This window comes from Corvus hawaiiensis, chromosome 9 (assembly GCF_020740725.1).
Source record: "Corvus hawaiiensis isolate bCorHaw1 chromosome 9, bCorHaw1.pri.cur, whole genome shotgun sequence".
In the NCBI taxonomy this organism is placed as follows: domain Eukaryota; kingdom Metazoa; phylum Chordata; class Aves; order Passeriformes; family Corvidae; genus Corvus; species Corvus hawaiiensis.
The window spans coordinates 18,342,754-18,359,275 of record NC_063221.1 but is presented as its reverse complement, the minus strand read 5'-3'; the positions used below and the strand labels follow the sequence as shown (position 1 = coordinate 18,359,275).

At 38.7% G+C, this 16,522-nt stretch overlaps 1 protein-coding gene across 1 annotated transcript in view; it reads left to right on the top strand.

The window, feature by feature from the left end:
* The first annotated feature begins 296 nt into the window (after positions 1–296).
* Positions 297–16,522, top strand: part of HS2ST1 (heparan sulfate 2-O-sulfotransferase 1) — an 81,595-nt gene continuing 65,369 nt past the window's right edge. The window contains exon 1 of the mRNA XM_048312741.1: positions 297–567. Within this exon, the coding sequence (XP_048168698.1) occupies positions 444–567 (124 nt within the window). The 5' untranslated portion in view covers positions 297–443. The remainder of the gene's footprint in view (positions 568–16,522) is intronic.

Sequence of the window (16,522 nt, the reverse complement as noted above, 5' to 3'; positions counted from 1 at the left end):
CCGGCGGCTCAGAGGGGGAGGCGGAGTCAGCGCCCGGGGAGGGGCGATTCCCACTCCGGGCCAATCGAACTGCGTGGAGGGCGGGGCCGCGGCAGCACCGCCCAATGGCGGGGGCACGGGGCGGGGCCCGCCGCGGGGCCCGGCGGCGGCGGCGGCGGCGGCGTGGGGCGGGGGCGGGCGCGCGGCCGGGCGTTCGGTTGCTGAGCAGCGCGCGCAGGGCGGGCGGGGCGCGGCGGGGGCCGGGCCACGCGGGCGGGGCGGGCGCGCTGCGGGCCGTGCGCGCGGCGATGTGAGAGCGGCGGCGCCGGGCCCTGTCCGCGCCCCCGGCCGTGCTCTCTCCGTGCCTCCTCGCCCGCGCCGTCCCTGCGGCTCCCGCCGGCCCCCGCGGGCCGGGCCCCGCGTTATGTCGTGATCCCGGGCGGGCGGCGCTGCTGCTGCTGCTCATGGGGCTGCTCAGGATTATGCTGCCGCCCAAGTTGCAGCTGCTGGCGGTGCTGGTCTTCGGGGTGGCCGTGCTGTTCCTGGAGAACCAGATCCAGAAGCTGGAGGAGTCCCGCGGCAAGCTGGGTGAGCGGCGGCGGGCGCGGCCGGGGCGAGGCGCGGAGGGCGGCAGCGCCGAGGGCTGGGGGAGCCCCGCCGGGCGCTGCTCCTGCTGGCTCCGTGCGCTGCCGCGTCCCCGGCGCCACGGGACCTGATCGGTGCGGGCCGGCCACTCTGCAAAAGCGGCTCTCCGCGGCAGCCTTGGCCTCTGAGTTCATTTGTTTGTTCTGCGAGATCAGGAGACCTGTGAGAGGTCAGTGCTGGGAAGACAAACGTGTCTGTAGTGTCTGAACTGGTTTTGTCAGAAGAGCCGCGATGCTCACAGCCGTGGGCAGCACCGGCCGGCCTGCCTGTCCCTCCTCAGGCACCTGGCGAGGGAGGAGAGCAGCAGCCGTGGTGCCCAAGCTGAGGCTGGTTCTGCTGCTGCTGCAGCGAATAACCATCTTCTTGACATCTGATTTCTAATTCAGACGTTTTACTAACGCTTGGCACTGTAATGGAAAGCACGGTATATAGATAAGAAAGCTAAAGACATTGCTCTTAATGACAAATGGGTAATTTGTTTAACTCTCATTTAATTTAAACCTCATTTAAAGGTTGTTATTTTCTGCATTTACTGAGTGTAGTTAGTGATTTCCTAGACTGTCACTGAGCTGTACTTAACTGAATAATGATGAACTAGAAATCTCTTGTGTAAAATTTCTTCTATTTTCCTGCCTTAAGAGGGTATTTTTAGAATAATATCTGCCTGGCAGGTAACATCTTACTACTTTGTTGTAGATAAGGCTGCAGAACTTGTAAAGATTTTACATTGCTTAATTAAGGGTCTCAAGGATGTGAAAAAACACCGTTCTGAACCGAGTTTGTGGTGCCTAGGAGCTGTGAAAACAGGGCACTGAGACTTCTGGTGTATACAAGACTAGAAACTGGTTTGCAAACATTGTGGATTTGCTTTCTCATATTATTTGACTGTACTAAGATATTTAGATTATTAACAATAGTTAATAGTGTAAGTTTCAGTTCGTAGGAAGAAAAGTGCACATCGTGTTCCTTCTGGTGTTAACAGTAGAAGTGGATTTGAGTGATACGGGAAATTTAACAATGAGTTTTTAACAGAGTCCGCATAACTTGATGTTGAGCTGTATGAATGCCATTGGGATTTTACTTTACAGTATTTCTTTTCCACTTCACTCTCTCTGAACTGCATGTTAGAGATTAGGACCCTGGAAATTGCAGTGGTTGACTGCTTGAGTTGAGGGAGGCCCTTACTCTGCATACTTTTCAACTGAAAGTTCTTACCGTTTATAATCGAGGCTTTTTTTTTGCAGGGTTTCAATAACTGTAAACAAACATTTGAAGAAGAAAATGAATTAAATTGGAAGATAAAGCAAGTGTTGCCTTAGTGCTGAAGGTTCAGTGGTATTTTGTATACATCTGCTTTAAAGTGGTTCATAGCGGTGGCTTCAATGCTTCTGTTGCTGACAGTGTGTGTTACCTAAGGGAGATCTATCTACCTTCTGGCATGAAGAGAATAACATAATGTGTGTGAGAATAAAGAATTTTGCTGGTAAAACTTCTTCCTCCTTAATATATATGCAAGGGACATGTTTAACTTACATATTTAGAGGATTTAAATACTCATACTGCTTTGGGACAGGAATCTAATTACTATCTTCTGCTGATTTTATGTCTTAAGGAAAAGGGAAAACTATTGTAAAGTTTCTTAAGAGTAAGATGGAAAGATTTGCTTTGTGTGCAACTTACTGGTGACTCTCCAAAATCTGTGGAAGGAAGGGGAAAAGGACTTTCTACAACAGCTTTGAACTTTGGATTCCGTTTTTTAGTGTGAGAGTATGCTTTGTTAAAAAGCTTCTAGCTGTCTGAATGTCTCCCTTTTCACATGTTTGGTATGTATTTTATGACTAGCAAATATGATGGTAAAAAAACAGGTGTAATGAAACCTTAGAGATTGGTTATATTTCTACTGAGCTGCATTATGGAAAATGGTTTTCTCCAAATCAAAGTAATTAATTTGCCTAATGCACTTGAATGCCAGTTTTTCTCCCTGCCCCCTAAAAAAATGGTGTGGGTGTGTGTGAAGTGATACTATGATTTGAGGGTAAGGACAGAGTAGCTCTTTTGGTCTTTTAGTTGTGTTTCAGTGGGTGCTTTTATGTCGGAAGTCTTGTTGCACAGCATTTGGGGACTGGGTTTTGAGCTATGCCATGTGTTTGCATTGATATATCATATGATAAACTGTCATCTTGGAAAGTTCTTGTAAGAGTTAGGCTTTGACTAGGAAAACCAAATTACTTCAGATTTGATAGCAAAATAATTGTGCAGTCTTATCAGCAGTTCTAAAAATGTTCAGCTGTCCTTTCGGATAGGAAGGGCTTTATCCAATTCCTTCACATATGAGCAACTCCAGGTTCTGTAGTGAACAGTTGGGGGCCTTAATTTCAGTTTAATGACTTAAGATATCTCACCTATAAGGATAAACTGGGACATGTTTCTGAATGAAAAAAGAATGGGAACCTCTTTTTTTTCTGTAAGACTTTATATGGGTAAACTTGGTCACCGTGGCAAACTTCTAAGTTGAAAAGTATAAGACGTGTAAGCAAATGACTAGCACAAATGCTGCTGCTGCTTTTTGCAACAAAATCCTTTAAAAGGGTATTGGTAAACCTGTCGGCGTCTTCATATGAAAAATAACTTCCTAATTAAAAAAAAGTACATCGGAATATTAATTTTAACTTCTTTGCAGCTCTTTACAAATAGTTTGTAGCGGTGAGATGACAAGCAGAGTGCGAACAATTTGAAATACCTTTTTTTTGTGAGATTTGTACCTACAGCTATTAGTCTTCCATATTATTTTCAGGTTTACATGGAAAATTAGCATTCTCTCCAGACTAAGCTGTCCGTAATTGCCAATGAGGACTTTAATATTTTTATTTTAGCCTGGTGGGGGTAAGTGTCCGTTAGCTCTGGGAATGCACAGCTCTAATAGAGAATATTGCACATGAAAGGCAAATGTTGAGGTTTTACTGTTGCTCCTGGAACAGAAGAACAGAAGTAATGTCTGACTGTCCCTTTTGGGTTTTGGAAGCCTGTTGAGTGCGGCTCTGCCTTGGGTATAAACTGACCTAGCATTTAACTTGTTCAATGTGTACCATTCTATCTCCTGCATTGCCATTGGTATTTGTGGTGAGTTGGATCACAAAATTGATCCAGCTGGACGTAATCCATCCCTATCTTCTCCTCCCTCCCCAAGACTTTGAAATTTACTGGTGGGGAGAAGGAAGAGAGAAGTTCATACACGTTCTAGTTCTTCTGTTAAAATAATTGTGTTTTACAACACCAAACTGTAGAAGCACTTCAGGTTTGGCCAGGAAAGTGGGAGAGGGTCGAAGTCCGTAGGATTGATCAGAGAAAGTGAGGATTGTCAATAGAGAAGGATTGCTCTTTGGTGGGGTGGAAATGGAGGTCTAATGCTACTTTCTAGCACTTCAGTGATGTTTACGTAATCCATTTGGAAAAAGTCTATGTCTGAGAAACGTAATATAACAGGGAAAGAGAGGATTGAACCTGCTTCAGATTATGTTGAAAAACTTCTTAGCTGTAATGTGGGAGTGTTTCTTCTGTTAAGTGAGAAACAGCATAATGGTTCATATCTATTAATTCAGCACCTTGAATTCAGCGTATAGACATCTGTAATTTAAAATAAGTCCTTAACATTTTACTTTTTCATATTTTTTTGGTTTAAAAATACTTTAATAATTCAAAACACTAAGGATCTTTTCCTAAGCCCAGGAAAGAAAATTTAATTGATGATTTATTGCCAGATTTAAAAAAAAAATTAAGGTAGTGTCTTAGCATCTGTGGTCCTTGCTGGGGTAGTATCTTTCTAAGCACTGTGTGTACCTAATAAACCACTGTTCCCTTGAAGTTAAAGGATTTAACTTCCCAATGATTAAGTCTTATGCTTTATGGAAATAAAAGATTTTCTGCTTTTTTGGGATGATAAAATAATAGGCATTTTGTGTTTCCTTTATTTAGAAATAAAAAATCTCCTGTCAGTAGGCCTGCCTGTTGCATGTTGTTGGAAAATCCCTCAGAAAAACTATTTAGTTGACTCTTCTAATATAGCAAGCATGGTTCCTTAGCATATTGTTACTTATAATTGAGCATTTATAAAGAGGAACATTGAACATTTATAAAGAGGAGTTTGTGATTGTTGGCAGGTCTGACCACACACAGCTACGCAAATAATTACCTAGATTTTATTTAAATATTGCCCTGTTACCCAGTAGTTACTATTTGCTGCTGAGTAGCCCAAGGCATTCCTTCAGAAACTGTTTTATTGTATACTGGGTTTCCTGAAATAAGAATTGTAATGCTGCTTCCTTAGTATATCTCCGTCCAGTGGAACTTTCTTCCACTTAGTCTTGCTGGTTTTATCATACTTTTTCACCTGGTTCCCTCTTACCATTCACTTTCACCATGCCTCTGGTTGTCCCAGACAGTTTCAGAATAAATTTTAAAGTGCTCCCATACTATGATTGTACTTCCCATTGAAAACTGTGATATTGAGCAATAGTATGACTTTTGTTTTATTTTTTATTTATGTTCCTTATAACTTTTTGGGGAATAAATGTTGCAGCTGTTGGTGTTCTACTTTCTGTGAAATTTGTAGTGTCTGAGCTTTGACTAGCACAGAACTGTGCACATTCTCAAGCGCATACCAAGGCAGCTCAGACTTGCTAATGGGGTCTGTGACTTGATCTCACCCCTTTTTGCTGGTAACCTCAATGGCTGGTTCTAACAGTGGAAATAAGAGGCATAACTTTTTAAAATACCTTTCCCCTTCTGAAAGGCTACATGTGAGAAACTTTAGTATTGTTGGACCTAGTTTGCAGGCATCGTGCTTTTAGTGAAATAACTTGGAGAATTGATGATGTGCTGAGAGCTGTGCCTTCACTTCTAATAGCAGATGCTGTGCTGAAGAGTTATCTGGCAGGGGGATATTTTTGTTAGAGATATTTTGAGGGCAGTTCTGAGAGATGAAGTGGACTTGAGAAATCAGATAAAGCACCTCCAGTCCCTCCCAGTCCCTCCAGCCATGGCAGTGGATGAAGTAATGATCAGGTAAGGCACTCCATCTTTCTGGATTCTCCATTGAAGAAGGCCAGATTTGGGCTAGTACATACCTGTCTATGTTACTTAGTAAGGCACAAATTTAAGTTGAAGAGCACATAGAACTGCAGTTCCATCCTCCATGGAAATCCTGGAAAAGAGACACGTTTGTGATCATGTCTTTAGGATAGAAGAAACCTGTTGGACAGTCAAAGAAATGTGAGTACCATGTTCTTCTTCATCATGAATTAATGCAATATTAAACGTTGGTAATGATAGCTATGAGGTAGCCTAGCTGTGAGTTCAAAGCTGACAACCTCAGGAGAAAGTGTTCAAAGGAGTTCTGCTTCCTGTTCTTTCATATCATTGTTTTTCTACTGAGGAAGATAGATTGGGTTATTTCAATAATTAAATACCTGGCAGGTTTTTGTATTGTGCGTAGCACTGTAAAAGGAAAAGTAACACTGTTGGAAATCAGAAAAAACTACATTTGATGCCTTTATTTACTCTGTGCTAAAGCAACTAAAACAGCAGCATTATGGCGTAATGGCATGCCAGTACTCGTGTTTCTTGTCTGTTTTGTACTGCTGAGCATGGCAGAAGTAAGTAAAATTCTCACGTCTGCAATATACCTCTGGAATCCAGTGATTGGAAGTTCCTATGTCATTTTTTTCCCTTAGCTCTCAGTGGAGGCTGGTATATATATACACTCCCTGTCCAAAAGAGACCTTGTTAAACTACATAAACCTTGGATTTAATATAACAGATGAAACCATTGCTTTCTAGTTTATCATGGTTGCCAGGGGAAGTTGTGGATGCCCCATCCCTTGGAGTGTTTAAGGACAGGTTGGACAGGTCTCTGAGCAACCTGGTCTAGTGAAAGGTGTCCCTGCCCATGGTAGGGGTGTTGGCACTACATTACATCTTTGAAGTCCCTTCCAACCCAAGCCATTCTATGATTCTATATACATGTAAAGTGAAATAAATGGTAGAAATTTTTTTTCTTCCTTATTTCAGAAAATGGATGTATTTGCAGCTGGTTTGTTGGTTTTTTTTTTCATAGCTTTGTATTGCCCCTAGCTATTGAAGTTAGGAACATTTGAGCAGTTCATGAACAAGTAATTTTCATATCTATTGACTGGCAACCATGAGTCACTCACTGCTAGACTTATTCTGGCTGGACTGGTCTTGTCTTCTAATAATGAGTGCCTTCCCTCAAATTCTTGCTTCTCCTTAGGAAATAGATGGTGTTTGCATATGGAATCCTCCATGTATTATCACTTCAGTGGATCAAAAGACAGTCTTTTTGTGTAACTGTGTGCAATCTGTAGTTTTTGTCACTTAGCTAAAGTGTATTTAAACCTTGTCAAAGCAGTATTAAAATAGTGGTAAGAGCTATGCTTGAAATCTGTTTATGTATCTGAAATACTAGCCTGGCAAGCATAATGAAAGTTCCATGCTGTAGTAAAACAGCTGAACCAGTACGTGTATTTGCATTATTTTTTCAATTGGAAATAAAAAAGACTGAGTGAAAGGACTCCAGTGTTGAGAGAGGCATCTGAAATTTGGCCATCTGGCTGCAGCCTTTCATAAATATGTACAGACTCTTAGCTGCAGTCTGGGGGACGGGCAGTATCTTTTTCAAACCCACCGCTTCATGCGGTGTTCAAGCCCATCCACTGTGTTGGAATCACCCCCTCCCCTGAAAACCTGTGGCTCTGTGAAGATGTTGTGTTCAAAGCCAGCATCTTGAGAACGGTGGCATTCAGAGAAATCTCTGCTCACTTAGGAGAGAAAAGCAAAGCTCTTTTCTTGCTGGAATTGACCCAGCTGGTTCTTTATTCACCCCCCAGCTCCTCGCCACTTTTAAGTCTTGGAGAACTCAAGTCCTTCCATTTGGCATTCCTATCAGTAATTGGCTGTATCAAAATAACTGCTAGTGTTGATTATAGTTAGCATGCCCAGGAATTTCCCTAAAGATATCAAGTCTCGATACTCATAGAAGCGTTCCTGTTGCACAGATTTGTATGGTTCTGTATCAGGAATATGCTGACAATCAGGACATCAGTGTTACTGCAGAATGTGCCCATGAATGTCAGGGACTGACGTTGTATTGAGTGTCTCTACGTTACCAAGGAATTATTTCATTGCTGTAGTTCAACTTTTTAAGGCTATAAATTAAGAGCATAGTTTTACCATACAGTTGTCGTTTGCAAGTGTCTGCAGAAAACTCAACTGCATCGATGTGTCTTTTTATTGTCTCTAGTATTCAGCATATTATTGTTGTCCTTACTTTGCAATATCCTTGAGTCATCATGGTTTCAATAACATTACTTCTATAATAATTATTATTCAACCTTTCTGCTAGTGATAAAATGCATCATGAGTAGCTAGAAGTCTAGGGCAGTGAAAGAATTAATAAGATAATGAAATTACAAAAAGTATTTTGAAAGAACCTTTCTATCACTTTGGCCCAGTCTTTGCCTTCCTTCTTCATGTCCATTTTCTATATCTGGTTACAGATTAAAATGACAGCTGACATCCTTTTTTTTCACCAACTTGCTCTTTAATTCTGAATACTAATTTGTGTTGAAACATATGTAAAACTTAAGTGCTGTTTTGATAAAACAGCTTTTGATGATTTTGAAGTGTTTATGCAAACCTTGTGCATAATTGCTGTAAAACTGTAAAGAGTGTGGGGATGGGTTCTTAGGTTCCTTAAATTAAAATGCATATATTCTCCACTTACTTCAGTAGTGGCTTTTTTCTCAGACAATCTTATTTTCTTCTTCTTTGTTTCTAATATATATAAAAATACATAGGTGAGAGTATCGAGTATATAAATTTGTGATGTATATAATCCTATTAAATATAAATATGATCTGTGTATATATTTGTCATCATTGTTTGCATTTTCTGATGTTGTAATATAGGACTGATCTTTCTTGGATGACAGATTGAAAGGCAGTAGCATTTCATTTCACTTCGAAAAAGGTGCAAAAAGGCTCTTGAGAAAATGAAGGAACTTGGAGGTATGAGAGCAATTGGACAGAGATTATGCTTATGCATCTCACTTTCTGCAAAGTGAAGAGGGGAATCCAGTTTAGTTATTTTTTTTCCCCTTGAATCTTTCCCCTGCATATCTTTGCACTTTCAATATTTCTGTTATCTTTTTTTCTGGATATATTGTTGTTGAACATACTCAGGATGATTGCATAAATAGCATATCTGTATTGTCATTGAAATACTTGCATTTCTTTACATTAATTCTGTGGAGGGCTTTGGAGGAATAGAAGTCTCTTTTTTCAAAACATGGAATTTGCAATGCGTTTCAATATACAAAACCTTAATCAACAATTGATTATATTATATTGGAGTTTATATTGATCATTCATTCTAAGCAAAGGATTTCACTAATTCTAAGAAGGATTTAGAAATTCAGAGTAAAAGTCAAAAAGATAGGATGGGAAAATGATAGACTCTTATTCTGACACATTAAATAGACAAAAAATTGTCTCCATAGTAAAACAAAGCACTCTGAGATTTTGGCTCCCTTAGCATTTGAATGACAGATGTAAATTGAGAAGATACATTTTTGGACAGTGTAATTTAAAAATTTTTATTCTTTCAAGAAAAGGGGATTAATTTTTACAAAAGCTGAGTCCAGCCATGTCCTTCCACTGCAGTAAAAGTGCAGTAAAACTCACAGGGTTTGATTCCCATGCTGAAGGACGAAAACGCTGTATGTTGTATCCTGACCAAAACACTCTTGAGCACAAGTGTATGATCACTTTCTGAAGATGTGGTTTTGTACCTGGCACAGAAAATAGCTTGTATGAGGATCAGTATTTTTTGAAACAAAACCATAATATCAGGTTTTTTTGTATGCTGGTGTTGAATGAAATGTTTCATTGGTAGAATCCTATTTCAGCTGCTCTCCCAGTGAGAACTTCAGAGCCCAGGTTTTTCAGCATCTCATTTGTCAGTAAACCTTCAGTAATATGCACTCTTAAAGTGTGAAAAGATATTTTCCTGGCAAAATACCTACAATATAATACTATTCTTTATACATTATACTATAAACTGAGATGCACTAAAATGCTTTCCCTTAATCAAATTAGTGCCTTTGGGAAATTGAATGTCTTATAGTTTCCCCTTCTTTTTTTTTTTTTTTTTTTTTTTAATTTAAACAAAACAAAAGACTCTTACAAAGCCCTCCTCCTTATCTGAGAAAAATTTAGTCTGTTTTAATAGATTTTTAGGCAGATTAACTATTTTGTATTAAGTTTGTTAATTCTGCCAACAAGGCAAGCTTTTGAAGATAAGTACTTAATAATAGTTTGCTGTTTTACAATGAAGTGATTAGATCTTGCTGTCCAATTTGATGACTTCAAACTGTGTATAGTGGGATTGGACCAAGTATGTTTTTGAACTCCATTTCACTTAGAAAGATAGCATTTCAAGATTAGATGTGTATTTGCTGTTCAAAGACTTCTTGCCATAAAAATGACCTTTTCATGTATAAGCATTTAGTAGGAATTTGAATGTTTTGTAATTTTACTGCCTTTCTATTTTTATCAAAACAAATATTTTTTTTAATACTTCTGGGTGTCTCTCCCTTTGCTGTCTACATTGTTAATCCAGTGTGCTAATTGCACTGCTGCTGTTGGTTTGAGTGAGGGCAAAACTTGCTCTGGTGTTTTCTCAGAGCCTCTTTAGGTTTAAAATTAACTTCAACAGGAGTGTATTTAATATTTTTGTTTGATAAAGCTATAAAAAGTGCCCTGTAAAATTTCTAGCATACTGCTTGATTTTTACCTGTAAACAAGGACTTACTGTCTGTGTTGAATGTGTATGCAGTCGTGTTGGTGTTTTCTGCTATGAGAAGTACCAGAATGCTGTACTTTCTAGTGGGCTAGTAATATTTATTCTAGTCCTTGCACTCCCCCACAGACATGCATTCTGAGCCAAAAGCACAGGCTGAATGACCAAAAATACCTGTCTAAGCTTACATTTAAACATAGCAGTGTTTATGACCTGTCATGTCTGGTACAGTCTTGAATTTTATCTTTGAAACTATTCAATGGCCAAAGCAGTTAGGGTTATGTAAAACCTTCTACACAGAATTCAGTTGGAGCTGCTTTTATTAAAAAATTTTGCATTTTGATGGAAGATTTTGGAATGGTTGATGAAGTAAAGTTGCTACCAGTCATAGAGGGGCATAAGAGGGCTGGAGATCACAAATGAGCTGTTGAAGTTAGCAGAGGATGCATAAAGAGGGTTTTCCCAGCAGTGTGCCTGGCATGCTGGTGGGAGAGTATCACCCCACTGATAGCCAGGGTAGCAGCCAGAGCTGTAGCCAGCTCCTCCACCAGCAGGAATCAGAGCCTGGAGCATGAAGTTAAAGCACTCTTGATTTCAGTTGAGTTTAATGCTTTGGGCCTTGAGCTGCAGAGATGGCATATGTTTGCTTCTGGACAGGAAGGGACAGCCATCCCTTCATCCAACCCAGAAAAAAATGGTACGGGGTACTAGTCAGGCTTCTTGGTTATTCCTGAGGCACGTTAAGTGAATTTGGCCTAAGGGCAAATTAATCTTGTAATCACGTGGTCAGACATAGAGAAGAATATTAAAAATTAACTTCTCTAGAGGGTAAAAGAAGAAAAAAGGATGTGTATGTGAGGATGAGTGCAACTTTTGCATTTGTGAGCTATCCACGGTCTTTCTGATCCCAACAAAAAGCCAGTGAGTATTGGGGAATATGCTTATTTTCACAGCTGGCTTCACTCTAGTTTAACACTGTGAAAATGTACTTACTCCTGATTCCTATTGCTTTGTCATTTACCCTCTACAATGCCATTAAACCCTTCTCTCCTTTCTGATATGAAAAACCAGCATAAAACTGAGGTGTTGGTTTAGCACAAAGAAATGATAAATCAAACAGCAAAACATTTAAATATATCCTCTTCTGGTTTTCCTGTCTGTGCTTTCCAAACCATACTCTGAAAAATATGGTCTCGCTGACATGCTTGTGGGGGCATTTTTCGAAACATTTGTGGTTGCTGGAGCAACCCAAAGCATTGTTTCTACTGATTTTTATGTGCCTACTTAAGTGTGATTGCATAGTGCAGCTGGCAAGGCAGTCTGATTATGAGAATTAAGAAAGAGAAATAGATGATAAATTATTCACATATCAAGTTTAAAGAAAAAAAACATGTGAAGGAGGAATGAAGATATTGAAAGGTATTTGGGATTTTTTTCCTTGTTTTAATCCATAATGAAAATCCCTTGGAAACTGAATGACTAAGGAGCATTAGTGGTGATTATGTGGAGGTTTTAAATATGTGCACACTTTGAGGGGTGGAAGCTTGTGTCAAGGTTGCAGTTGAAAGCACATATTGTTTTGCAATAAGTAATGGTATGTAATAAATTTCTTTAACTGATGCTGTAAAATATTCATACAAGATAGTTGTTTTGATGGAAATGATGAGAAAAGGTTTTAAATGTTAAGTGAGATTGAAATTTTAGTTTTCAAGAATGAATCTAGGAAAATGGTAAACTTTTTTTAGACTTGCTTCTTCTCATTGTTTATCTTAAAACAATGTGCAAATAAAAATAACACATAATGTGCTTTTTAAGTATGAGAAAGCCTGTTAAATGTCTGACAACATGACACTTAAGCAACAAAATCTGTCAAGTATTGATAGAGCAGCAGGAGTATGAAATAAAGTGATTGTTCCTACATCTCTTTTACTCAATATATATTAAGTATTTGCAAGTAAGTGTAAACATGAGATGGCACTCTAGAGATAACTACTATGTGAGAGAAACCTATATAAACATCCTCTCAGATAACCAGATAGATTTGGCTGAGTTTTCTGGCCTTGATGGAATCACTTATCTACAAACTCTGCAAATTCTGTTAAAATCCTTCAACCTTTGCTGTAGTTTATTTAGGTTCTGTAGTTTATTTAGGTTCCATTTAGGAATTATTTTGATTCCACAACTAAATAATGACCAAAATTGGCTTTTCTATAGAATGCCTATTCCTTACAAATACAGGTCAGGCAGAACTATCAGGTAATTTAAAGCTTTACCGATGGATAAGGGTTAACTAAGTACAGACATAAAACCATGAAAAGCGATTGTTCTTTCTTCATTCGCTCAAAACCTTGATACAATGAATTTGAGAAGCTAAAATGCCTGTGATGTTTAAGGATCAAAATGCATTGATTTCAAACTTGGCTAATCTTGTTCTATTGTGTAATTTCAGTTGCATCCTTCATAATTTTCCTGTGCTGTATATATATTTGATTTTAAGCAACTGCATGCTGCCCAAAATGGAATATGGGAATATGGTGTATGCTAATGAGTGGTCTGTGTGTCCTTGTCCCAGGGACATTCTCATGCAGGTTTTGAGTGTTCGGTTTGGTTTCAGAGCAAAGGATCCTGGTTTTGGGCAACTTGCAGGTAGAAAGAACTTAATGACTTGAGGATAATTATTTTCTTAAGTTTATCACTGCTTCCTGTTTGATCTATGTGCATGGTCAAAGTCAGCTAAAAGTATTGCGACGTTCCTTGAAAAGTATGGCACTTAAATTATTACCAAATGCAAAGTTTTTAGGAGGTCTGTCATCCAAGAATTGTTAGCATGTGTCAGAGAGCATATGAATTAGTTGCCAAAAGCATCCTTGGTAAGTGTAGCTGGTTTTGTCTAACAATTTCTTTAGAAAACAAGTAAGTTTGCTCTTTTCCAAACCATGACTAAGCTTATTGCAATTGTTACACATCTTAGTGCCATTGTTTTATTGTACGCTGCTACCTTGACAGCAGTAGTGATCTTATAAATGTAAAAGTTGGTTAGGCTTTGATTTTTTTAAAAATTTTTTTTAAATAAAAAATTGCCTGATATAAAACAATCATCCTAAATTGCACTGTAGTACTTACTAAGCGTTCTGCAAATGTAACCTCCAGTACTCATCACAGAGTGCTTGTTACATGAAGTAGGTGTGTTTCCAAAGTAGAGCCAGACTCACATTTCATATAGGTAGTAGCTAAAGCACTAACTAGATTCTTAATATTCTGAGTTTGAGTTTGAGGTAGGCTTGTTTGCTTGTTTGATCTGCCGGCTTATTTCAGGTGAATTTAGAATACTTTGGTTTTTTGTTCTTTTTTTTAATAAATAGATTGCTATGACCAGAAAATGTCAAAGTAACTTGTACTTGAGAATTTTTTGTGGTAAACGCACATATTGCTGATTATGGTGGCAGTCTTGTGACTAGTGGGTTTTATTTTATAATGGTTGGAATAAAACTTTGCAGTGACACTGTCTTTCATGATTGGTTGATAAAGAGCTAAACTGTGCTGATGTAGAAATGACTGTTGGGTTTGGTGTTTGTTTTGGGTTTTTTTTTCGGGGGGGGGGTGCATTATTTCTGGGTTTTTTAACATGAACATCCAAGAAAAACATTTGCTAATGCCAACGGCTGAAGTAATGTTTTCTAGTGAAAATTTAAGGTATCTTGCTGTGAATGGTCTAACAACCACTGGATCTACAAAGTGCACATGACTTTCCTTGTTTGTGCGTTTTGTGGAAATTTTCCTTTTTATGCTTTGTGAGCCTTGGCTACGATGCTAGAATGAAGAACATTTTTATTGAGCTTTTTGCCGTTTTACAGGTTAATTTGTGAACCACTGACTGAACAGAACAACTTTTACAGACTATAAAGGGCAGCCTTGTAACATGGAGTAACAATCAAATAAAACAGAGTCTGTTGGGCAAAGTAATTTTCCCACGTTTTAAATAATTGTGTGTGAAGCAGGAGGAAGGTTGGGGCTTTAGGGCCTTGTGATGATTCATAGCAATACAAGAGACATGGTGGCAAGAGGTTGCTACTAATGGTGTGGGTCACTATAGGCCATCAAGCACGGAAACCTTCAGTAGCTCTTCTGCCTCTACTCCCTCTCTCTGTGCAGTCACAGGGATGTAGCTGATCAGCTTGTGTGTGTGTGTGTAAGTGACAAAGTCTCTGTATTTTTAAAATACGCCAAAGAACCATCCTAATACAGAAACAATACAGTCTATGTGTTTGATCCATGTCCTTCCAAGTGTGTTGCAGGTATGTGACATTACAAACTTCGTATGTGTACAAAAAGTCACTGTTTGTATTTATATTGTATTTCTTCACAAAATTTGATAAATGTTGCTATGCAGAGAAAACTATATTGGTATCCTTGTGTCACCTGACAGAAAACTGCTTAGTTTCCCTTACTCTGTTAAAGCTACATGAATTAGGTTTGAATGAGCCAGGATGCTTACTCAGGCCACTGTAGCCTCTCTGGGACATGAACTTGCCTTCTCTAAGCGTGTTTCTGCCCAGCTATTTGATCCACAGCTCACTTATGTTTCTGAAGTGCTGCATTTATGATGTAGATTTGAGCATGAGTCTGTTCATGATGTGTGTTGTCCTGAAGTGGCTACAGATAGAGATTTACAGGTCTTCTTTCTGTGTCATTTATTCCATTGTACTTCACATGAAATACAAAGATTTTTCTTCCCTTGAAGTCCTGCAGCCATTCTTGTGCTGAGAGAATCTTTAGAGTTGGGCTTAAATGATTCAATGACATATTTTTTAGTTATTAGTCCATATGGATTGTTAATTATTTGATAAATTATGTTCAGTATACATTGAAATAAAACCTTTATAGAATTAGGTACTTTTTATATTAATTGGAAGTGAGCTTATTAAACTAACATTTCAGGGGAGAGCGTATGTTGAGAAGACTGATGACTGTTTTGGGGTCAGTGAATAATTTCTGCACAGTATCTCATAATAAAATCATGCTATTGAAGACTTTCCAATGTTTTATGTGTCTATGGACAAATATGTTATGCTTATTCTACTTCTTAAATAAGCAGTAGTCTGTCAGCCTTAGGAGCTCACTGGCTTTTTCAAGAATTTAACCTGCTTTTGACACTTCCATGGCTTTTTCCTGTGAGCAGCTTGAATGCCACTTACTCAGCAGTAAGTAAAATAAAATCAGCTTAGGAGAGCGGCATACAGTAAATGATGCTGGTAACAGAAAAAGCATGTAAAATTGCTTGTAAGATGATAACATTTCATAACATTCTTGAAAACAACCTCTCATATATTGATTTTTTCCCATATTTTTTATCCCCCCCCATGTCTGCAAATATGAAATGTAGTCTTTCAAGGAGTCTTATTTCTTCATTGAAGACTTGCTGTATTGATCTGGAACCACAGAACTGAAATTGGTCGTATTTTAACAGTGTTCCTTTTCTAATGACAATATATGGCCTTATGTTTATGTGGAAAACTTGCTGCACTATTTCTGTTACTGGAATTTGCGGATCAGTCGGGGAGGGGCTTCCCTAAAAATCCCTTATGAGATACTGCAGATGGAATACTTCACTGACATCTGTGTGAATGGATAGCAGACCTTTGTAGACATGATTCATAGAAGCATACTGCCAACTTGCTTCAGAATAAAGTGATAGGAGAGGAGAGATACTGAATAATCCTATATGAATGAATACAAATTTTTGTGGTTTCTTTTTGGTCTGGTGCTCCACTTATCACAGGCCAACTAATGAACACACTTCTTGTTAGTGCAACTTTAGGTTTCTCAGTAATGATAAATATAATTTAGCATCTCAGAACAAGAGACAAGACAATTTCTCCTTCTCTCCTGCTCCCTTTGTCAGATGATGAAATTAAAAGCTTCTGTGTATTATTTATTCCCCATGGTAACTATGGTGGGGTTGTTGTAAAGCTTTACTGTTACTCTAAAAATGTTGTAAGTTTAATAAAATCAGGACTTACAATTA